Source organism: Diabrotica virgifera, chromosome 7 (assembly GCF_917563875.1).
Source record: "Diabrotica virgifera virgifera chromosome 7, PGI_DIABVI_V3a".
In the NCBI taxonomy this organism is placed as follows: Eukaryota; Metazoa; Arthropoda; class Insecta; order Coleoptera; family Chrysomelidae; genus Diabrotica; species Diabrotica virgifera.
The window spans coordinates 2,638,245-2,664,495 of record NC_065449.1 but is presented as its reverse complement, the minus strand read 5'-3'; the positions used below and the strand labels follow the sequence as shown (position 1 = coordinate 2,664,495).

Here is a 26,251-nt window from a genome sequence, read left to right as displayed (position 1 = left end):
GTCTGTAATCAAGGACGTGCCTTTTTTCTGTCACATACAATTTAATGCGTTAGAAAGAAATCGAAAAACTGTGATGCACTGAAAGATGCTCATGAGAAAAAGAATATTTCTATCCTGGCCCTGATTTCTGTTGTTTGATCAATATTGTCTGAAATCCAGGTTCCTATGTATTTGTGTTTATCAACCCTTTCTATCGGTACATTTCCCAAAAGTATGTTTATATATTTGTTATTATCACATATTTGGTCTTTTTTATATTCATTTTTCACAAAAACTGTTTGTTTTGCTTAGCAGTAATTGTAGTTGACCAGCAGAGCTTGCCATAATCACGGTGTCATCTGCATATCTTATGTTGTTAACAGATCTTCCGTTAATTATTATCCCTTCGCTTTGAGATAGTAATGCGTCTTCAAAAATGGCTTCACTATCACTATAACCATTAAATAGTAATGGAGACATAATACATCCTTGCCTACTCCTCTCCTGATTTCAATTTCTGGACTGGGTTCATTATCTATTACAATTTAAGCTCTTTGATTCCAGTGAAGGTTTGTTGTTATTCGTAAGTCCCTTTTGTCTATGTTTTTGGTCTTTTCATGTTTAACTTTGTCAAATGCCTTTTCAAAATCAACGTAACAAACATGCACATCCACGTTCATATCCATGCATCTTTAAGCTAACACATTAAAAGCAAATAACGCGCCTCTGGTTCCTAGTCTCTTTCTAAACGCAAACTGACTATGATCTATTTCTTCTTCCAGTTTTGTATTTATATGTCCATGTATTATTTTCAAGAATAATTTGAGAATGTGAGCATAATCGTGAGCTGTCCTGCATAATCGTCTCTCCCCAGGTCTTCTTTGGTCTTCCTCTCCTACTGTTTCCAGGAACCTGCAGTTCAAAAATTCTTCGTATTGAGTGATTGACGTTTCGTCGTTAAACATAACCAAACCATCTTAATCTTTGCTCTCTTATTTTGGCATCAGCTGAGTAGGATATCAATGATAAATAAAAATAAAAGAAACGACTACCAATTGGTCTAAAACCTAAGTCTACTTTATTTATACCTATAAACAAACTTTAGATATTACAAATATTTTAATACGAATGTGTAATTCATGTAAATAATTCTTAGTAGTAAAATGTTGTAAGTCGAAATTTAAAACTCTCGTCTATGATATTTATCTGGATCGAAGTATGATGTCACCACCACACGATTGCTGAATTTCCTTCCGGTCAGAGTTTGTTGTGCCTTTTGACAATCCAACACAGAATTGAACTCGACAAATACCTATAAATAAAAAAAATCTATAGTTAGTTTATTGTGTAAATCAAATATTACGAGGTTTTTCTTTTTAGTTGTTATATATGCTATAGTTAACCAATAATGAATAAACTAAAAAAGAGACAAATGAATTGGTATGGGCAAAGAACATCGTGAAAAGAAAAAGAGGCAGACCAAGAAAAAAATGGATACAGAAGTAGTAGAGGCGGGAAAAGTTAAAGGAAAATCACTCGAGGAATTGAAGAGATGGGTGAATGTAAATTAAAATAGCGATCCCAAATCCGACACCCTGATAATGTACAAAGAAGGGGAGAAAGAAAGTCTTTTTAGTTTTGCATATAGCCCTTAGAGGGCGCCATCAATAAAACCTTCTGACACAAATGTAACCTCAATCTTTTGTTGATATAAATCCAGAATTTCATTTCAATACAAGTCGTGTGGATACAGTGAATTTTTGAAATCAGCAAGTCAGTCGAAAAGTAGATCTTAGTAGAGAACATTTTCGAGTAATAATTTTTTACAATTATAGAGAGGATTATCCCAACAGCAATGTCTCGTTGAAATGGTTTCTGTTTGAGAATGAAGCATCACACTGGTCAACTATTTCCCGCTGATATTACGAATTGCAGCGTGGTCGTTCTAGTCTCAGCGATGAATCCAGGTCAGGTCCACCCAAAACAGCAGTCACATAGCAAAACATTGATGCAATTGGTTCGTTGGCTAATTAAGAATGACCGCCGTGTAACATACCGAGAGATAGAGGCATCTTCACTTCAAAGACCTCGGTCTAAAAGATCCTACATGAAGAACTGGGTGTTATGAAGTTGGTTTCCCGTTGGATCCCTCATTTGCTAACAGAAGAGCAAAAAGCGGTTCGCGTCAGTTGGTGTCGAAAAACATTGGAACGGCTCAATAAAGGAACCCCAAAAAATGTTTATAGTATTGTTAGTGGCGATGAATCTTGGATTTACTCCTACGAACCGGAAAATAAACGCCAATCAGCTGTGTGGGTGTTTCACTATGAGGAAAACCCAACAAAAGTTCTCGAAGTGTGTCAAAGAAGATGGTCGCAACTTTTGTGTCAAAATCTGGTCATGTGTCAAAACTGCTGTAGACGGTCGAAGACCGGAGATTCTTCAGATAATTTTAAGACAATTTAACCCAATTCACCTAGTCCGAAAATGCTTCCTAAGGGAGCTAGAGCTCTTTAAAGATGGCGTCATTTAACTAGTTTTTCTTAAATATCTCCAGAACGCTTCTATTTAGAAAAATGAAAACTGGTACGCTTATTTATCTTCCAAAAATAAATCGATTCCATCAATTATGAATTTCTAGTACCGGTCATAGATGCCCGATTTGGGTAGGGCAACGGGTATTTTATCGCATAACTTTTATGTATTTGCGTTCTAAGCATTTTTGACACAGGAATATTAAATTGTCAGGTACTCTAGTACTAAAAGGTACTCTTACTTTAAGTCGGTAGGATGCATCGTTTTCTAGAAAAATCGATTTAAAAATTTTTCGTTTATTGAATTTGAAAAAAATTGAATTTTTTTTTCAAAAATAAGCGGTGTATTTTACCGACTTAAAGTAAGAGTAATTTTTAGTACTGGAATACCCCATATTTTAATCATCAAGTGTCAAAAATGCTTAAAAATAAAAGACAAACAAGCTATGCGATAAAATAACCGTTGACCTACCCAAAACGGACGCATATGACCGTATATATGTTCGGTTATTACATAAATCATATCGGTTTTCGTTTTTGTAAATAGTTTTTTTTTAAATTATTTTTCAAATTCAACAGACGAAAAATTTTCAAATCGTTTTTTCTAGAAAACGATGCATCCTGCCGACTTGAAGCAAGAGTACCTTTTGTTACTAAAATACACAATTTAGTAATCCAGTATTAAAAATGCTTAGAAGTTAAAAGACAAAAAAGTTATGCGATAAAATAACCGTTGCCCTACTCAAAACGGGCGCCTATGACAGGTACTAGAAATTTGTAATTGATGTAGTCGATTTTTATCTCTACAAGATAAATAAGTGTACCTACCTACATATTTTAGTTTTTCTAAAAAGAAGCGTTCTGGAGACATTTAAGAAAAACTAAATCCAAGACGCCATCTTTCAAGAGCTACATTAGAGCTAGAGTACATTAAAAAATACTGGAAGTTATCACATACCACCACAAACGAAAAAGGGAAAGACGAAGAATGGATGCGATGGTCAGATGCCTGAAGAAACACACTGAGTCAAAATGTATGCAAATTGCCCAAGATAGAAAGGCATGGAAAAAGGAAGAGGAGACCTATATCCAAGGATGGATGTTAGGGCTGATTAGATAGATAGAGACATACCTTTCCACAACCTGGTACTTCAACACCATCAATGGGTCTCGGAATTTCAATACTTCTGACAACACCATATTTATTACATTCTTCCTTGATATCTTCAAGAATATCTTCATATTCTTCTTCGTCTTTTAACTCATCAGGTGTGACCTATAAAATATTAATATATTGTATTGTTGACTTATTAAATAATATGTTTTATGGAATAGTAGACAGTATTGTAAGAACTTAACCTCAAAATATTAAGATTATGACATGGATGTAGTACTGGCGGACCGCTCTTCTCATAATATGCTCCCCATATATGTTAAACAATTGTGGAGACAGTATACATTCTTGTCTGACATCTTGTTTTGGATGGAATTAGATTAAGAGTGTATCAAGCACTTCTGTTTCAGTAATGTGTTTGTATAGTTCAGTTATAAGCAAAATTACGTGTTGTGGTATTTAAATCTTAAGTGTTGTCATTTGACTATGGCGAATGCTTTGCAATAATCTATAAAACAATTATATAGTGGGATATTGAATTCTCTAGAGTTTTCTATTATTTGTCTGATGTTTAGAAGGTGTTCTCAAGTACCACCTTTGGTAAATCCAGTTTGCTCTTGGGGTATTTCCCTGTGTAGAAAACTTTTCAGAGTCCCATTGATTTATGTGTAGCATTGTTTTACTGGCACGTGAGACAAGGGAGATGGTTCTATAGTTGTCGCATCTATGGAAACTGCCTTTTTATGTATTGTCGTTATTGTAGATTATGTCCAGTCGTCAGGCGATTGCTTGGTATACCATACCAATTTTATTTCGGTTTCTTCTGTGGCTTTGAACATTTTTGCTGTTATCATTTATCATATCTGGATCTGGTGTTTATTATACTTGAGTTTACTGATCACCAGTCTTATTTCATTCTCGAGTATTTAGGTTCTTCTTCCATTTCTTCAGGGGTTTCTTGAAAAGTTACTGGTGTTGATTATATTTCTATAGATCCCAGCAATACAATCTCCATGTCTCTGCTAAATTTTCTCTGTTGGTTCTCAAAGTCAACATCCTTTATAAGAAAATATAATTTTGCGACTTACCATATTCAGAAGACACAATACTTCCGTTGCAGGTCCTGAAGCACCGACCAAACTGAGACCTGGCACTTGAATTTGAACAGCAGGCAACACTGTAGTATTTTTAGCTCCAACACTAGCTCTTTGAACAATTAATCGTTTATCTCCCAATTGCATACCATTTAGACCAGCTATAGCCTAAAAATGGAAATAGAACATGAAATAGTAGCTGGAATAAGATTAAGTAATTACAGGTTGACAGAAATATCTGAAACTGTCAAGGTCAGAGAGATCGAAAATTTTGGTTACGCGACGTTGTCAGATCAAGCGGATTTCAAAGGTTTTTCGGTTTTTTATTAGTTACCTGTTTCACGGAAAATTCCTTTCTGCTTCCTTCTGCGTAAATTTTAAAATATTGTGTATAATTTCACGGGACTGTGCACTTAGTGTCCTATTTTTGACACTTGTAATATTCATGTTTATTAAAAAATATTAAAATATTTTTTTTTGTTTTTTTTTTGTTTTCTGGTCTTGGTTTAAAACCTTTAGCCACATGTTTGAAGGATAATGAAGCCAAAACTTAGTAATACATTTCAGCATAATCACAATCTCCCAAAATGATTTACCTGTGTAAACAAGAAACAATTTATTAATGAAAAAGCTTCTCAAACAACACAGGAAATATTCAATGTATTCTAAATAAACAACTATTCGACGATTTTATCTGGCAATATCGCAAAACCACTGATTTCGTGCACAATGCGTTTTAAATGTATGTTAACTCTTTCCACCAACGCATTTAACTGAAGTCCCCTCTCCTTGATTTGCTACCTGAACCCCCTTCGCAGTTTCAGATATTTCTGTACAATTATTATAGTTTGCTGTTGACTTGAGTATATCGAGGGGTTTGAGCGAAAACCCGATAACTAACAAAACCATTGTTTAGAGATAATCGCGATTTAAAGATTTTAGGAAGTTTGAAGAAGATTTAATATCGTCACAGGAAGTTTTATCAAATATTTGTTATAGCCAAATGGCAGAGAATTTAATATTTAGTTAGAATAATTTATTTTAAGTTTAATTTATAAAAACTTATTTACAAAAAAAAAATAAAACGTGATATTTATCGGGTTTTACCTCGTTGAATGAGTATAATATTTGATTTTATTGGTTTTTATTTTGAATTTTTTTAACTATAAAATAAAAGTTAATTGTATGTTATTCCAACAAAAATAAATTAATCTGCATTCTTTTTAGAAAATTAAAAGGTAAAATGTGTCTTCTTCCAATTCTTCTCACATCATTACGTCTGGAATTCGATCTACGATATAATTACAGGTTTTTAAATTTGTTATTCAAGCATGCACCTCTTCTGGAAAATATTTTCTTGGCATATCTTTATCAAATCCGTCTTCTTTGCTTCACTTATTGGAAAGGTACTTTTATATAACTTTGGTAAATTGCCCGAAGTCGGTAAGTCTATGATTGCTTTTTGGAATGAAATTTGTTTTAGCCTATTAGGGCGTAGAGTAGGAGTTTTTTAATTCAAACCAATATCTTCTGATATTTTTATTAACTGGTTACCGTTTTCCGCTATTGTCTTCTTTAAAATATCATCCAGTAGAATAACTGTTAGCTACAGCATTTATTTTATCATCTAAGAATATACACAGCGTTTATTAAAAAACTTTTGACACACTGGAATTCATTCATGGTAAGCTAGTGGAAAGAAACATTTCTTACTAAATGTTCGTTCTTTCTTTGGGAAGTTTTAGGGACAAGTCTAGTCCTAATTTAGTTTGACAGTTATATTGTACAAAATAAAAATTTTTCTAGACTAGACTACTACTACTAGACTCCAGTAATTTCTACAGAATTTCAATAGCCTTCAGACAACTTTTCAGTACACTTAAATTATAGTAAATTACATTAAATTTAAATTTACTACAATTGATTTGCTGTGGAACCTTGGAAGCTCTGAGTTTGTTTTTCATTTTAAATATGGGCCCCATTCTAACCGCTTTTTTTGTTTTCGTAATATTCAATTGTCAATTTACGCCATCTTTACTGGGTTTTCGCAGGAAAAAAGTGTGCTGAAATTGAATAAACTATCATAGTCTAAAATTCTTTATCGGATTTTCGCTTTTCGCATGAATCTATTTTGTCACAATGAATAATTTTGTAATCTTCATCTCCTGTAAAATTAATTATCAGTTTTTAACTTAGAAATATTTCTAATAAAATTAGTAACTTTACACAGGAAAAAGAAGATAAATGAGTCTACCGGATTCTCATATTATAAATATGTTTACAACAAAGTATTTTTATCAGTAAAGATATAATATGTCGGGTTGGTGTTATTTAAAAATATGATTTTTATATATAATAACGGTTTTTACCATGTTTGGTTTTTATTAGTTATTGTGCTTAAAAATGTTAATATCAAATAATAACATTTATCGCCAACCGTCACTAAATTCATTCATTATTGTACTCGTTTGACGCCATTTGCGGCAGTAAAGTAACACTTTATTGTACTGAAAGAAGAATTTTACTTTACCTGCCGCGATTAATCAAAATAAAGTGAGATTGAATGTAAGTGGTCGATGGCAGTAATCGATTATTTATTTGAGTGAACTTAAAATTTATTTACTTTAATTATTAAAAATATTTTACAATTATATTCATAAAACATAAATCAAAACTTTACAGATTTAGTAATTAGGTACTTATTCAATATTGATAATAACTATCGATTAAACATCGATATCGGCCATCATGCAAAAGCTTTCTGCCATCGTCATAACTGTCACACGAAATTTTTATTTCGTCTAAAATTAATAAAATTCTTAAATATTTTTAGTTTTGTATTGATTCAAATACAAATTGTATATTATGAAATGGTGTTTTTGTTAATTGGATTATATTTATATAGGACGGTGACAGATATTAATGATAATTTGTTAGCAAATATATTTATTTAGAATTTCTACTATTCATCAAGGGAAAAGCAACTGCGCTACGGTAGGCTACACTTCATAAACAATAACGTAACTATTAACGGTATTTTTAATTTTTGGTATTTTATTTTAAGTGTTAAAATTGGTTTAAAATTTAAACAAAAATACGATTAAACTGTTTAAAATATATTTATTTCGTTGGAATCATAATAACAGAAGTATAACGTCTTACGTGCGTACCAAGTACACACACCCTTTTTTCATTAGGATGTAATTAAGTAAGTGTTAATGTTTTTTATGATTGGCGATAAAATTTTGTATGCACCACGTCAGTAAAGGCTCTTTATAGAACTCGTCTGTTACTCGCTTCGCTCGCTCTTCTCGTAATATCAGACTCGTTCGATAAAGAGTCACTTTACTGACTTGGTACATAAATAACTATTACCAGTGGCAGGAGACGTGTTTTTACTACAGCAGAAATAACAAGCTGAAAATGCGAGCATTATCATAACGAAAACTTTGTTTATATACCTATTTAAATTCATAATATAGAAAATTGCTATTACGAAAAACTTTTAGAATTAAAAATTATGTTTTAATGTGCAAGTACCTCATTCTAATTTAAATGTTGTGAACTATAAAGATACTTTACTCGAAATTCATATTTTTTTACATACCTCGTATAAAATTAATAAAATTTGATTCATGATGGTTGCATCATAAATCTTAGACCAAGAAGAGATTTTTATGAAGAATAACTTTTCTTCGTCAAATTAAAAATACAAGAGTTATAAATGAAAATGATGTTGGTATCCATAATTTGAGAAAATTCGTCAAATATTTTTTTCCATTAGAAGGATGTAATTTCATATATCAGAACATACTTTTTTATTCCAAACCACATTTTAAATAACAATTTTCCAATATTGTAAAATAAATAATACGTACATGATAAAGATATTTTTTACTGATGCACTTTACTTGGATCTACAGCTACTTGGATCTACACGCTTCACGCAACCGTATTTGCGTACTTGTGTTTTGAGTTGTGTGCGCTGGTCGCTGGTCGAGTGGAGTTTAGATAATTTACCAAATTTAAATATACCTAATCGTTTCTACTGATTCATTATTAATATAGTATAATATCTATTATTGCTTTCAAAATATACTCAAATTGTATTTTTATACATTTATTACACATATTATTTTATATAATAATTAAATTCACTATAAAATGTCATTTATATTTCATTAATAGCTAAATAATTTGAAATTTAGTTTGACATTCACGAAGTGTCAAACTTAAATGTAAATAATAACATTTGCTTTGCTTAACAAATTCAGATTAAAAAAGTAGCCTACTTCCTAATCAAAGATTTCAGCCGACGTTTAGTGCCTGGTAGGAGATAACCGGATTGTGACGTCACATTTTAGATTTTGAGGTCGATTATCTCGAAGACGGTTAGAGATATCGAAATGCCGTTTTCAGATTTGGATTCAGAAGACAAAACTACATAAGAATCCATCGATACATCTGCTCTAAGTATTGCAGGAGCGGCAACGCAATAACACACAGACTTTTGCAAATTTATAAACGAAAAGTTTTCGTTGAAAATACCGGATTTCATAATTTTGATATTTATCGGGTTTTTGCTCGAACCCCTCGATATGTATCAACAAGAATTTTTAAAGTTGCTAAACATGAAGTTGTACGTACCTGGTCCGTCATTGTAATATCGATGTATTCAGCAAATGCATATCCTTTGCTTAATCCAAATGCAGTGTCCTTCACGAGATTGAAAGCCCTCAATTGTCCAAAAGACATAAGCAGTTCCTTTACCTACATATTTTATGATAATTAGAATTGTTATTAATATACAGGAAACGATGAACTCAGAATCAAGTAAGCGAAGTGACATTATTAACTGTTTTAGTAAGTAACTTGTGATATCAAAATTTATTATTAAAAGTTTATTAATAAACTACAACTATTGAATTACAATTTTTTGTTCTTTGCGTAAAAATAATCTTACTTAAATATCTCATAATCACAGGTGTTCCCCCTTGAGCTTGATTCTTCTGCTTCTTTTTGCGCGGTAGTGTGATACTTGGTGATTTATCTCCTGCTATTTTGACCACACGGGTCTCTTCCATTCTGCATATGTGGGTATTACATTCTTTCTTCTATTTGGTGTCCATTAGTTTATACGCTGTATGTTACATTTTTTTCTAATATTTTCGCTCCTCTTTCGTTCTCTCATCGCATTTCCTGTAATTCATCTCAGTACTCTCATTTCCGCTTTTTGTACTTGATCTCTCATTTCTTTGTCTTCACAGCTGGACAGTATAATTCCAAGGTATTATTTCGATAATGCGAATCCAATAAGACTTAGTGATATTAGATAGATAAAACTAAACTTTTTATTCGCATAATTAACATGTTTATAAGTGGCAATAAAAACTTTTGTGCAAGCCTGATTCACCTTTGATTCTGAGTACATTATTATACATAAATATTAATTTACCATTTATTTGTTAGGCTGTGTATTTTAATAACAGTGATGGGTCGTTTCATATAACACAAAGGACAGGAAATAATATTATTAAATCATTTTCGTTCACGGACATCACAATAGATGGTATCTTTGTAAGCTAGCCACTTGAGTAGGAAACAATTACACAAGACATTCGTTGGGCCTTTTGTGTTTGATTTTGTATTCAGCCCCAGCGCACAGTGGTGAATTTCGCCGAAAACCTAGCCAAAATGTAAAAATCTAAGTTTATAGGTATACCTGAGAGATTTTATATGAACCTTGGTCTGTAGGTTTTTGAGAATCATAAACGACCGTTAAGGATACAACAATACAAGCAGATCATGCATGGGCTCCCATCTAAAAATTTTTAGGGGAGGGGCCAGACGTGAAGATGTTGCACGTTACATTTTGTATACTTTGGATGACAATATATTAGTTTAAAGCAACAGAAAAGCTAGGGGGCCGTGGCCATGCCCATGGGCGCCTATGAGATCATATATTTATATTAGTGTAAAGTTGTGATTAAATGACAGCGGACCAAATAAAAATTAAGTGTGTTATACATATACAATCATATTGGGGCATTGTTTGGTTTTCATATAGAACTATAGACGTGTATTATTTTGTTAGTTTATAGTGGATGCTATGACTGAAGGTAAGTGGAGTATTTTAATATACTTTTTAGACTTTTTTCTTCGTAAACTAGACTTTATTTACAACATGTTTGCAAATTGGCAAGAATTTTCAATCGTTTTAAGTTTACCAAGTTTTAAAAAGGGAAAAGTAAAAAAGTCTACTTTGCTCAGCAAAGATATTTTGTTTAATAAATAGTTCAAAATGTATATAAATATTCCTCAAAAAATCAACTGCAGCCAAATCCATCCTTAACGAAATTTTTCATTTTAAAGAAATATAACATGCTGGAGAATTTGTACATGAAAAGACTTTAATGTTATATGGTCAGTTAATAAAGTAAGAACAAAATATGAAGCATCTGATCCAGTAAATTTACAGTTTTTTACACAAGAGCCGCCGTTTTTTGTTATTTTTTTTGCTTTCTTCTTTTTCTAATCTTTAAGTCCTTTTACTCTTATGTATAATCCTGTTTTTGTTTCCTTACTTTTATAATTTTTAATAATTTTGGCTGTGTGAGCCAAAAATTTTAATTTTTTAAAAATGAAATGCATAAACGAAACTTTGTGTTAAGAAGCCACACATTGGTAGGTAATAATTATAATTAATCGGATCCATTTACCAAACAATTAAGATGTATTAAGAGTTGACCTACCTGTTTTTGGCTTCTTAATATAAAGTATGGTTTATGCATTTTATTTAAAAAAAAGGCAAAATTTTTGGACTCACACGACCAATATTATTAAAAAATATAAAAATAAAAGAAAGCAAAAAGATAGACCTATATATAAACGTAAAATGACTTTAAGATTAAAAAAAGAAGAAGAAAGCAAAAAAATAAAAAAAAAACTTTGGTTCTTGTGTAAAAAAACTGTAAATTTTCTGGATCAACTGCTTCATATTTTGTTCTTCCTTTATTAACTCACCATAACATTAAAGTCTCTTAATGTGGAAATTCTCCAGCATGTTACAGTTTTTTAAAAAGAAGAATTCCGCTAAGTTTGCAACTTGTTGCAGATGATTTCTTGAGGAATATTTATATACATATTGAATTATTTATTAAGCAAAAAATCTTTGCTGATCAAAGCTGACTTTTTTACTTCTCCTATTTTAAAACTTGGTAAACAGAAAACGATTGAAGATTCTTGCCATTATTTTGTAAATATGTTGTAAATAAAGTTTATGTTAGGAAAAAGAATCTAAAAAGTATATTGAAATACTCCACTTACCTCAAGAAATACCATCCACTATAAAATAACAAAATAATACACGTCTATAGTTTTAAACGAAAACCTAACAATGCCTCAATTGTATAACACACTTTAATTTTATTCGGTCCACTTTCGTTCAATCCCAACTTTACGCTAATATAAATATGTGATATGCTTGTATTGTTCTACCCTCAACGGCCGTTTATGATCCTCCGAAACCTACATAGCAAGATTCATATAAAATTTCTCGGAATATATAAACTTAAATTTTTGCATTTTAGCCAGGTTTTCGGCAAAATTCACCACTGTGCAGCGTCTGGTGAGAACATGGGAACTCGAAATGACAATGACAAATTGTGCTCCTATGCCTTATCAATATACATTATTAAGGCACAATCAAAATTAGGAAATAATTAAGAAAATACATAAGAAATAAAATAAGTTGAATAAAAAAAGTATACTAATAATTTTAGTGGAAAATCAAATCGTACTGTGATTGGCCTTGCTCATACTTTTATAGTTTACGGTCCTAGGCGTTCGGCGCGTGAACTTTACTGCGTTATGGCATTAAAAACATGTGAAAGAATAGTATTTTTTAAATTAGATTATAAAAAATATGTTTATATTTATACTACATCAAATTATTCATCTTGGATCATAATACAACTACTATGTAACTTGCTTCGCTATAATCTAAAGTTTTAGTAGCTAGCAAATCTGATGGAATTATACAATATGTAAATCGTTCAGCTGGACATAGGGAACATACATTGTATATATTTAGATACATAAATACCTACATTGTATTATATTGAGATAACTGTGGCAACTGATCTCTCTCGATGAAAATATGGTTATTAGCATTAAGGGGTATTTACCTCAAAATTGATAATTCATTTCAACTGACACAAATAAACGTCAAAATAGGACAATGTAGTAACTAAATATTTTTGGCCAAAAGGAATGGGAAAACTGTTTAGTTTTGAAATTATGTAGTTTTTAAATAAAAATTATTTTAAAAATTAAAGAAAATTATTAACTCATTAATAATAAACTTTGTTTTTGATTTATTTATGGACAGCCTTGCTTCAAAACTCAATCATTCTATTAGTTCTAACAGCTCTATTGCACCAAAAGCTCGTCCTCAAACAGAAGCTTCAACGAACACAGGTTAGTGAAGTTGCCACAATTCTCTCAATGTATATTCCCTACGTCTAGCTGAACGATTTACGTACTTAGCCTTTTTTAATAAAAAATATCACACAAAATTACAATACACATTATAGATGTTTGTAATTGATCAATACATACAATTTATAATCCCCATCACAATTATTTTGAAACAGCCTCCAAGTCAGTCAGAATTAGGAAATGACATTAACGCTTGGTCGTGGGGGTATATTTACGTGACTTGCCTTGACTTTCCACAGGGTGTTCAGGTTTATTTGTTCGCAGAAACCGACTCAAACGCATCGAGCTGATAACCCTAGCTACAGGGCAAAAAACCAGAATATATAAGACGATATCAATACAGGTTTTATTTTATTTCTAAGACTTTTTTTTGGTGTTAACAAAGAATGCCGTAATTATTTTAAAATTCTGTTTTTATTACTTGGTTATGACTATGTTTTACCTCGAATTTAGTAATATATTTAAAACATAAGGTCCGGTTTCACCAACACCAAATAAATCAATGAATAGCTATTCGTCGAATAAAATATACAGTCGGAAAAATGAAAGAATACCCATGAACGAACATATTATTATAAAACACGCTGTATTTTCCTGTCACCGTGTCACAAAGAAAATTGCCCAGCGCAAGTACATGTAATAATAATTATTACATGTACTTGCGCTGGCCAATTTTTTATGTGACACGGTGACAGGAAAATACAGCGTGTTTTATAATATAAACATAATATGTTCGTTCATGAGTATTCTTTCATTTTTCCTACTGTATTAGACGTTTAAGTTTATATTTTGTTTCAATATAATTTTGATAATAATTTAGAATTAAACTGGGGAATTTACTTTCTTCTAAATATTTACAGCCAGGTTAACTTGCCAATTTATCTGTATGAAATTATCATCAAACTTCTGGAGGAAAAAAATAAGCTATTGGTGGAAAACAACGATTTGCTGAACAAAAATCAGGTAATTCTTCTAGAAAAACTGGACATCGCAAGAAGTGAGGTTAGAAAGCCACCAAAGCCATCCACTAAAAAGCTAACAGGAAATTTTGTTGACATTGGCAACACCGTATTACCGACAGTTTCGCAAACTGCAGTGGAAGGAGTGAAAGATGACAACGTCAAAGTCGTCAAAAATGTCACTGTCAGTCAACATCAAAAACAACAAAAATCGCAATTGCATCACAATACTCAGCAAGATCAAAGCCACATTGCCAATGATTCCAATCTAAACTCACAACTCTCTTCTGAGTTACAAATCCTTCCCGTCATCCAAGAGGAAGTGACTGAAAATGATGGTTTCAAACTGGTGTCATATAAAAAAAGAAAACAAAACAGAAGACCAAGTCCCAAGAAAGGCATTAACACTGATAACCTACTAAAGGTTGTAGCACCTACTCCAATTAAATCATGGGTATTTATATCAGGTTTTACTCCTGAAACTGAAGCAACTGATGTTTTCAACTTTCTCAAAAAATATGAGCTTGACCAGGACTGTGTGTGTGAGAAGATGGTTACCAAAAAGAACCACCTATATAGCTCTTTTAAGGTAGGAGTTCCTGAGATTAACAATGATGCCATAATGTCTTCTGATTTATGGCCACTGGGAACTAACATAAACCATTTTCTCCATGTTCAACGCCCTCGATCCTCAGTGAATCCGCTGAAGAAAACCGTGGTGCAGTAAATGTTCCTGTACATAATAATAATAATAAAGGTATTTTAGGAAATTTTAAGAAAGCACAAAAAACTATTTTACACTGTAATATACAATGTTTGCGTACCTCCTTCTTAGATCTGGAGGTCCTCCTCAATGAAGTATCAGCAGATTGCTTATGTATAAATGAACACTGGCTAGTATCTGAGGAACTATTTTCAATTAAAATTAAGAACTACAGAATGATTTCTGGCTTTGCAAGGACTGTGGGCTCTCATGGGGGTGTAAGTATATATATTAAAGAAACCTTTGATTCTGTTTCATTAAATCTTGAAAGTTTGTCTCTTGAAAAACATTGTGAAATAACAGGTGTACATTTGGTAAAATTTGATATTCAACTTGTCACTGTGTATCGTACCCCAGATGGTGATTTAAATCAATTCTTCAATACAATGTCAAAAGTTTTCAAAAAGTTAAATACAAATAAACCTCTTATTATAACAGGGGATTTCAATGTGCACTTCAATGAAAGGGATATTGCAGCCCTGGATCTGTGCAATTTCTTTAGATCCTATAACCTCAAAAAATCAATAAAATTTAACACCCGTTATAATAGATGTCTTGATAACATATTTACAAATATTAATAGTACCATGTTGCAATCCGAAGCTGTTGATCTTTCACACACTTCAGACCACAAAGGCATATTGTTTAAATGTGAAGTGTCCCAAACTACTTCTAAATCTAGAATAAGCTACAGGCCCATTACAGAGATGGGACTGGCCTCTTTAAATAACAATCTTTGCTTACAAAATTTTGAATTTATTGATAATGAATGTATTGATGTGGACTCAAGGTTTAAAATGTTTATCGATATTTTAACGCAGGCAATAAATCTGTCTTTTCCTGAAAAATCTAGGCTTGTTGAGCAAGGTAAACAATGTAAAAAAAATTCTTGGTTTAATGATGATTTGAAACTTATGAGGGAGAAACTACAATTTTTGACATCTTTAAATAAAAGTGACCCCGTTTTAGTGACAAAGAAAACACTCTCAGAATATAGGAAAAAATACAGACATGCTATACATAAGGCAAAGATTAAATCTAATGATGATTTTATATTAAACTCTAACAACCGTCAACAGGCTATGTGGTCCCTAATAAACTAAGGATGTAAGAATTTACCAATAAAAAATTCATCACTCAATGCAAATAGTTTTAATGATTTCTTCTGTGGTATTGCTGAAAATGTAATAAATACACTTAATCATACTGACCAATCATTCAATACATACCTTAGTTTTATACCACATGCTCCTTCATTCGCCTCTAATCATTGCTCCTTCAGATTTGAGCCAACAAATTTGGAGGAAGTTGTAAAAGCAATTGAAGAATTAAAAAATAGCCAGAGCAAGGACCCGGATGGAATGAACACAAAAATAATCAAGGCAATTAAACACAACATTAGCTTACCTTTAACTAAACTAATAAACTACTCAATTTCATCCTGCATTTTTCCTTCAGTGTTTAAAACTGCGAAAGTCATACCTCTCTTTAAACGTAAAGGTTCGGCTGATGATCATAATAACTTTCGTCCAATTTCTCTTTTGCCAATTCTTTCCAAAGTGTTTGAGAGAATCCTAAAGAAGCAGATCAATGACTATTTTGAATCTAATCAGCTTTTTGCAGTGCAGCAATTTGGATTTAGAAAAAACAAAACAACAACACTTGCTATCGATCATTTTACAGGCAGTATTTTGGAAGGATTTGAAAACTTTCTTGATACCCTTGCCTCGTTCCTTGATCTTACTAAAGCTTTTGATTGTGTCACTCATAGTATTCTTCTTAAAAAATTACATGCCTATAATTTTCATCCTATGTCTATTCAATTGATTGAGTCTTATCTATCAGATAGATTTCAATATGTGTTTTTTAACCAGCTCAAATCTGATAAAAAACCTTTGATGTATGGAGTGCCTCAAGGGTCAGTTCTAGGTCCAATATTATTTCTCATTTATATAAATGACTTGGGATTTTCACAAGAGGGCCCGGTAAGCACAGTCCTATTTGCTGATGATACTACATGCTATCAAAGTTACCACCCTTCCCAAATCAGTGATATTGATCTTGAGACCACAGAGAGCAATTTGTTCCAATGGTTTTTGGCAAATCGTCTCTCTCTCAATAACTCAAAATCACAAACAGTGAACTTTACCCTAAGACATAACACCATTACACATCCCATTTTAACAGATTGTTCACAGGAAGCTAAATTTCTTGGTGTTTATCTTGATCAGGGACTCACTTGGGAACGGCACATACTGAAACTTTCCCAAAAGCTCTCAAGCCAACTCTTTTTATTTAGAAACCTATCTAAGGTTACCTCCCTTCAAACCCTTCTTACATCATATCACAGCAACTTTCACTCACGACTAACTTACGCAATCCTTTCCTGGGGACACTCTTGCCATATAGATAAGGTGTTTGGTCAGCAGAGAAAGTGTATTCGCATAATCACAGGTCAGGGTTATCGGGACGATTGTAGGCAGTCTTTCAGAAACCTGAGGATTCTCACACTACCTTCTGTGTACATTATGCAGTGCCTGTTGTATGTTCATCAAAATGTAGATCTGTATAAAACACAACAGCATACTTATCAGACTAGAAATCATGATGCCCTTGTACCAGACTTCAGTCGACTTGAGAGGACCAGAAATGGAACCAGATACCTAGCATTGAAATTTTATAACTGTATACCAACATCTATTAAAAGTCTTGATTTTAACCAATTTAAGAGACAAATTAAAAATTATCTTCTGATGGGTGCTTTCTACTCATTTGAGGAGTACTTCAGATCTAAATTTTGTTTTGTCCTGTAATTTAATTAGTGTTTAGTTTTTAAATTTTAGTAATAGGTTTTTTTTACTGAAGTACTGTCAACTTTTAATGTAATTTTAGACAATTTTAATTATTGCTGACCTGTAAAAGTACATTTGTACATTATTACCAATAAATACTCTACTCTACTCTACTCTACTCTAATTTACTTGAAGAGTAAGTATTTTTTTAATAAATTAAATTATTTGACGTTAGTAAAATGGAGAAATGTCAGTTTATTGGTCGAATAACTTTAATCATAGAATAAACTACTATTTGGCGTTGGTGAAACCGGCCCTAACATGAATATTACCCTCCCCCCCCCCGTGAGCTATTATTTTCCTTGCTTCTCTATTGTGACACGGCGTGTTTCTTCTGGTCATCTAATTCTTGCATTTATGGTCTTTCCCTTTTTCGTTTGTGCTTAGACGGTCTCCAATGTATAATCTTCTTAGTCCATATTTCATCCTTCTTCTTTTTACGGTGCCTATCCGTTCCGGATGTTGGCGATCAGCATGGCTATTCTAACTTTGCTTGCTGCTACTCTGAATAGTCCGGTTGTCGATGTATTAAACCACTTTCTCAGGTTTTCAATACCTTGCCTTGAAGAATGAGTTGCAACAAGCCATATGTCTGTTCATTCCTCATAACATGATCAAGATATTCTAGTGTGCGCTCTTTGATAGTGTTAATAATTTGGCATCATTCGCCCATTCTCCGTAGGACCTCAACATTAATACACGGTCCACCCACGAAATTAGTCAAATGCGTATGTAACACATCTCGAATGCCTCGAGTTTTCTTAAAGAAGCTCTAAAAAGTGTCCAGGCCTCTAGTCCCTATAATTACGTAGAAAATACATAGCTTCTGATGATAGAGATTTTGGTACCAAGTAGTAAATCGTGACTTCTGAAAAGAGACTTCATCATTATAAACGCTGACATCGCCTTTCCTAAGCGCTGTTTTATTTCAATAGAGTGGTCCCAATAGCTGTTTATGTTAGTACTTGCCCTTATGATGGTAATCTTTAGTTTTTTTAATAGCTAACGTGACTTTTTTATTGGTAATCGGGGGTCCTGTTTAGTGTCTTCAATGGTATTCTGCCTTTTATCTGCAAAAGTTACTTCTACATATTTCTTCCAAGTGTTTAGTTTTTCTTCCACACTTAACAGTGGTTTGACTTGGTTGTCTGCCAAATACCCTACTCTTCTCCTTGGATAAGCCTGCAACTTTTTTGTGTATATTAAAGGAATCGTGTCTGCCTTAAGACTTTCAAAAGAAACAGAACTGAATAATGAAAACTACAGTACCTTGGCCACGTGATGAGAAAATACCAACTTCTGCAGAACATCATGCAGGGAAAGATTTTAGAAAAGCTTAATAAGAGAGTAATATTTGTTTAGGGTCCATGCTTCATATCCATATATGAGAACGGGGACTATCAATGTTTTATACCTAATCTAATATACTCTAAGATCGTGTATGGTATACATTTTTATTTTACTCTAAGATATGTTTAATAATTGTGTAAATAATTAATTGTTTTATTTTAAAACTTTTGATTAGTTACATAATGTATTTAAAGCAAGTTAACACCAGTAATCAATATGAAAATAGTTATTTATGATATAAGTGTTAAAAGTACAATTTTAAGGCGCATGAGTGCCTTAAAAATGTACTTTTTGACACGTATATCATACAATATTTTTTCTACAAACGTTATTAATTGTATAAAATAAAATATTTTTGTTAATTGCTGAAACCGTGAAACCTATGACCCGTAAAAGGCAGAACTGGTTGTCTACACTCGAGGGGAATGTCTAAAAATTCTTAGCGAAAATATTATACCGTTACATAAACTTGTTTTTTCTACAAACATGTTAAAAATGCAATAATACAGTTTAAATTAAATTTTAAAAATCCTTTTAAACCACCTTTTTCAAATTGCGCAAGTTGTACTATTAATATTAATGTTAATAAATGAAATATAAATATTTTGACGTTTCACAATTTGACAATTCACTTTCAACTGCTGTGCCTTAAAATTTTTAAAGCACTAGTGCTTTAAAGTAGCATTTTTAACGCTCCTATGGAGTGCTAAAAATTGCATTTTTAACACGTTTGTAGAAAAAAAAATATTAAAGCCTATTGACAAACAATTCATAATGTAGAAATAGCAGATTTTACACACAAAAAAACAACGGATGTAATTAAAACAAAGATCGAATATTTTAATATCTAAAGATTAATATTTTCAAAAAAAATATGTAATTGTTATGGTATCAAAACATGTTTCTGCGACATGTTAAAATTCAAAGCAATAAGCCTCACAGCCTAAAATATTATAAAACAAAAATTAAAATAGTTACGGCATTCTTTTCTATTCATGTTTCAATGAAACTTTAATGGTGCATAATATCCTGCACATTACTTAATTGGAAGAAAAAAAGTTGGTAAATCTCATGTGTTTCCTATAATAAAAATCAATCTGAAATTCCTGAAAAATTCTTATGACATCTGATTAATTCAGAAAATATACGTTCAAACCATTCGACAGTTCAATAATAAAATAGAGTTAACGAACAGTATAAAGATGCAGTACGTCCAGCATAGCAATAGACGTGAACTGCGCGCAAACCAGAGAAGAGATGAAGAATTTATTAATTTGTGGCTTAAATTACAGGGTTGTCACGGTCCGTACAAATATTGAATGAATTCTTTAAATGTACTATTTTACCTATTATGACAAGCTGCGTTGTCCATTACGATGACACTGTTGGGAGGTAGAATATTCAACAATTTTTGTCCTTTTTTTTTGAAAAATTCATATCATCATGGTAATCATCCGATTTTTTGGGACTTCCATCTCACATAAGATCCACCAACTACAGACAAAACCTGCTTCGTTTCCTGCACCCACAATGTCTACTATTCGTTCCATCTACATTTGTCTACAATTTAAGTCTACTATTCGTTCCATCTATCCAACTATTACTGCGATTATGGCTTGGAAAATTGAAATTTTACACAAAATTTGTCAATGTCGCAAATCGCTTCTACAGTGAAACTATCCGCCTAAACAGCTAAGCGGTTCTACTGAGCGCTTTGTCATAATTTGAAATCTGTTAGTGCGCACACTATGTTCACGTCTATTCGCATTCTGGTTCACTTTATATCCTTATTTGAACACTAAACTATTTTATTCTAGAAAGCGAACGAGATTAGTATATTTTTCTGAATTAAAACATTGTACTATTTTGTGCTGAAAAGAATCAATAATCGAAAAGTTCTCGAGTGGATTTTCTGAAAGCTGAAACAAAAACTGGAAGAGAAAATACCTGAAAATTCTTGGTGTACATTACAACATGTAATTTACATTTCCTAAAATATTTTGTTTTACTGTCATTTCCTGTAAAAACCTGCAAACCTGTAAATTTTTATAACATATTTTTTAAACACTGAATGTATTTTACCAAACAGTTAATAGCCTACTAACTGGAAAAAGAGATAATCAAAATTTGTACAAGTGTACAAGAGCCAAAAGAAAAAGCAATTATGTACAAAGTGGTGTATACAAACTGACATGTAGTAACTTACATCAGCCAAACCGGCAGAAACTTTGACAAACGTCTAGCAGGACATAAAAGGGATTTCAATAATAGAAAAACAGATTCTATGTACGAACTTCACCTTCTAGATATATCTAAGATGTTGCCGACTACATAAAACTGAAAGTATTGTATACAGTTTAACTCGTATTTAAGTAGGAATTTTAATAAACGTACGATATACAGGAATTTGTATTTAGAAAACCGAAGTGACTAATGATATCAGAAAAATAATAAATCTGGCAACGTTGCAAGCATAAAATTTGAAATCTAGACATTGCAGAATATGCGTATCCAAGTTTTTGTACAATTCGGATTATTTAGAAGACAATTATGAGTTTCCTGACTTTTGGTCTAATCTGTATATAAATAAAATTAGAAAGTAACTCAATACAAAACTCATATACAAATATTAACTGTTTGGTTAAATCAAAAAGTGATCTAAAAATATTTCTTTTACTTGGCTGTCACTCTAAAATCTGAAAAAAGGCTGAAAATATCTGATTCGTCGTATGATTCTGCAGAACCCTGTAAACCTGTAAAGGCTACAAAAAATAAAGGCTACAAAAGGTTGTTACCTTCCAAAGAACTCTGACTGCTGGTTGTTGCCCAGAATATTCATATTTTGATGCTAAATGCTAAATAAAGAATGGAGGAAAATGGCATTCATACTATCGCGTACATTCTAGCGAGTTTACTAAATTATTACTTTATCGATACAGGTGGGGAAAGAATCTAATGTTGGTGTGAGTTTTCAATAGGCTCAACAGAGAGAGATGTATTTAATACATACTTAAAACGGTATAGAAGATATGGGAAGGCCAGGTCACCAAACCAAAACCATTCCTAGATATGTCTGTGTCAGAACAGCGTTGCCAAAGTAGAAAATTAATAAAAGAAATTAACAGAGTAGAAAAAATAATATATTTAATTTTTTGTAAACGAATATAATAAACAAACAAATTATTTAAAAGAAAAAAGTAAAAAGATATTGTTTTCACTACTTTTTAAAAAATGTAAAAACATTTCAATTCATGTCTGTCTGGTCCCAGAGACTTTGTAAACACAACTTGATGCGTCAAGTGAAAGCTTATAAATCAAAGATGGTATTAAAGATGAGATGTTTGAATTTGGAGTTCCGGTTATAGAGTTGCAACCACAAACAGGTACTGTTTTAAATTCGCTGAAATAGTACAAGCAACATATTAATTGACGCGCCTTACCAATGAAACTGAAAGTATATATTTCTTCTTGTTGGCTAAGGTGCATCAAATAATATATCGCTTGTCCTGTTTCGACGACTTTAAAACAGTACATCCAGTTGCATTTCTAAAACCGGAAGTTCGAGCGTCCAATTTCTCAACTTTAATACCACTCCTGGGTTATAGGCTTTCGTTCGACACCTCGTTTGGCCTTCTATCTGGTCTAATGACGGAGCAGTTGTGTTTGCAAAGTATCTGGTACAGACAGACATAGATATTTCAACATTTTCACATTTTTTTAAAACAAATTCATATATACAATATTTTTTTACTTAAGTTTTTTCAACGAAAACTTTTCGTTTATAAATTCGCAAAGTCTGTGCGTTATTGCGTCGCCGCTCCTGCAATACTTAGAGTAGATTTATCGATGGATTCTTATGTAGTTTTATCTTCTGAATCCGAATCTCAAAACGGCATTTCGATATCTCTAACTGTCTTCGAGATAATTGACCTCAAAGTTTATCATGTTACGTCACAATCCTTTTATTTTGCGCCGACACACTAAACCTCAGCTGAAATCGTTTATAGTAAGTAGGCTAGTTTTTTAAACTGAATTTGTTTGTTAAGCAAAGCATAGGTTATTTACATTTTTGAGTTTGACACTTCGTGAATGGCAAACTAAATTTTAAATTAAGTATGTATTAATAAAATATCAATGACATTTGATAGTGAATTTAATTGTTATATAAAATAAATAAGATGTTCAAAAATACAATTTGAGTATATTTTAAAAGCAATAATTTATTAACTTTAAAAAGGTTTATACGAGTATACTGCCTCCCCTTCAATGGGAGTACCTAATGATAAATGGACTGTTCCATTTGTTATGAAATAAAAATTGTTATTATAGTCAGTTCGCAAAACTCAGACACAACTGGCTAGTGATTTTAGTAGGTAATTTTTTTGTTTTTAGCCAATTTTGCCGAAATTTGCAAAATTACTAATTATTTAGTAATTATTAACTATTTAGTAATTATTTTTTTGTTGAATTGGCAAAATTACTGACTAAAATCACTAGCCAGCTGTGTCTGACTTTAGCGAACCGACTATATGATATATTGTTTGGAATAAAAAATTATGGTCTGATATGTGCAATTACATCCTTCTAACGGAAAAAAATATTTGAAGATTTTTCTCAAATTATTGATACCAACAACATTTTCATTTATAACTCTTTTATTTTTAATTTGACGAAGAAAAGTTATTCTTCATAAAAAGCTCTTCATCGTCTAAGATTTATGATGCAACCATCATATATAAAATTTTATTAATTTTATACGAGGTATGTCAAAAATATGAATTTCGATCAAGAGTAAAGTACCTTTATAATACACAACATTTAAATTAGAATGATATAATTGCACATTAAAACATAATTTTTAATTCTGAACAACTTTTCATAATAGCAAATTTTCCATATTATGAATTAAAATACGTAAATAAACAAAGTTTTCGTTATGATAATGCTCGCATTTTCAGCTTGTTTCTTTTAAATAATTTGTTTATTATATTCGTTTACAAAAAATTAAATATATTACTTTTTCTACTTTGGCAACGCTGTTCAGACATAGACATAACTATGAAACAAATTGATTTGGTGGCCCGGCCTTGCTATACATATCTTCTATACCGTTTTAAATATGTCTCTCTCTCTCTCTCTCTCTCCTATTGCTCCTATGAAGAAGCATACCAACATTAGATTCTTTCCCAACCTGTATATCATTTATTTATTTAGTATTTCAAGCATTATTAATATCTTCCCGGTAATAAAATCAATCTTACATTTCTAAAACATTACCACATTTACTGAATATAAATTAGTAAACTTGCTGCCATTCAAAACCCATTCGCACACATAATACAACCATTTACTCACCTGGTCTTCATTGAGATAATTAGGAAGACCTCCGATAAATATTTTGTGTGGGGAATCCGGTACTACAGTGCTAATAACTCCAGCTGGAACACTTATGGAGTTTTCAGACATTCCTGGCATTGGCTGATAATCGTGAGGTCTTCTGATTTTCAAACTTTGACCTGCATCAAGAAAAAATTAATAACTTTCAATGAAAGAAAATAATATCTTATATAGGGTGATCCAAAAGTATGTAATTGAATAAAAAAAAACAGTAGATTCTAAACTTTAAAACAAGCAATTGCACTTCGTAAGTCCTAGGTTTTCTACCAACGAAATCTTTAACACTTTTTGGCACAAACCTTAACTTGAAATAACTTAAACAAAAAAATTCAGCACAAATTTATGCCACATAAGCGGAGTCCTCTATCAACAACATCAAAGTATGCATCAAATTATAATTCCTCATACTGAAAAGTATGAGGAATTGCTCAATACTGTGAATAAAATCAAGGACTAATTCTCTTTGTTTCAATACTCACATCAAGGTTATTCAAACATCTATGAAAATGTTGGCTTTTGTAAAAAGAACAACTTGTGACTTTAAAAATTTATCCAGTATTTTAGAGTTCTTTACTTCTCCTTGGTCAGGTCTTACCTCAGTATTGCTCTTCAGTGTGGTCCCCACACTACTTGGTCTACATTAGGAAACTTGAACAAGTTCAAAATAACTTCTTCCGTTATATTGCTTTTAATCTTCATACGTATCAAGATTACACTGTATGGCAACATCAACTGCAGGTCCCTTCTCTTGCGAAGAGGAGAAAACAAACGGACCTTTTACTACTGTTTAATATCTTAAATGGAGTATGCAGTTGTTCTCAACCTTTGAATAAGATTTGACTGTACCCCCTTGCTCCATTAGACCAGTGCAAACATTTCACGTACCCTTTCACAGACTTAATTATTCAATTTTTTCATTATACCTAGAGTCTTGAATTTAGCTCACTCCCTTTACGATTTACAACTGTTTGACAACTCCAAAAGTTCTTTTAAAGGTAATTTACAAGTTTAATATTTGAGTGAAACATCTGTAATTTGTTTTCATGATATTTTTGTAATTGTTTTCACCTCTATAGTATTTATTTATGTAATAGTACATATTTAAAATCTATTGAAAAATGTAATTTTCTTTATTTTTACAGAATTGGGCTTGCTCGTAAAATAAATAAATAAAGAATCTACTGTTTCTTTAATAACTTCACCTTTACTTAAAAATTACTTAAACATTTTAAAGTAAATATTACCTTTAAAGTTTATACCATCGAATGCCATAGCTTGTGTTGTCTCATCAATAGATCTGAATTCCAAAAATGCAAAGTTTTTGTCGAGATTTATTTGACACGCCAGAACTGGGTTACCAGCGGCTTGGGCTAAACCACTCAAGTGCATTTGTTGGTTGAAGTATTCCATCATTTCTTCTTCAGTCACCCCAAATGGAATATTACCAACATACAGACGTCTAGCCTGCCTTGTTATGGTTGATCCTACTACAGGTACAGCTGCCTAAAATAAAAAGAACTCAAAAATCAAAGACTACATTTTTTTCAAAAAATTTTACAATATTAACCTACTAACAAGTCCAGTCACCAGAAATTTGATTTCCAAAAAACAAGACAAACAAGCTGAATTTTGCTGAGTATGTCAGCATTATTGTTTAAAATTGTCTCAGCTACATTCCTAGTCCGACAAATTTTTTTCTATTGCATACAG

General features: G+C 31.8%; 1 protein-coding gene across 1 annotated transcript in view; it reads right to left on the bottom strand.

The window, feature by feature from the left end:
- Nucleotides 1-1,034: 1,034 nt before the first annotated feature.
- LOC114328730 (splicing factor U2AF 50 kDa subunit) overlaps nt 1,035-26,251 on the bottom strand; it is a 28,880-nt gene continuing 3,663 nt past the window's right edge. Inside the window, exons 3-8 of the mRNA XM_028277673.2 lie at nt 25,786-26,044; nt 24,500-24,660; nt 9,369-9,491; nt 4,716-4,889; nt 3,646-3,789; nt 1,035-1,291 (exon numbers count right to left, since the gene is read on the bottom strand). Coding sequence (XP_028133474.1) covers nt 1,160-1,291; nt 3,646-3,789; nt 4,716-4,889; nt 9,369-9,491; nt 24,500-24,660; nt 25,786-26,044 — 993 coding nt within the window. The 3' untranslated portion in view covers nt 1,035-1,159. The remainder of the gene's footprint in view (nt 1,292-3,645; nt 3,790-4,715; nt 4,890-9,368; nt 9,492-24,499; nt 24,661-25,785; nt 26,045-26,251) is intronic.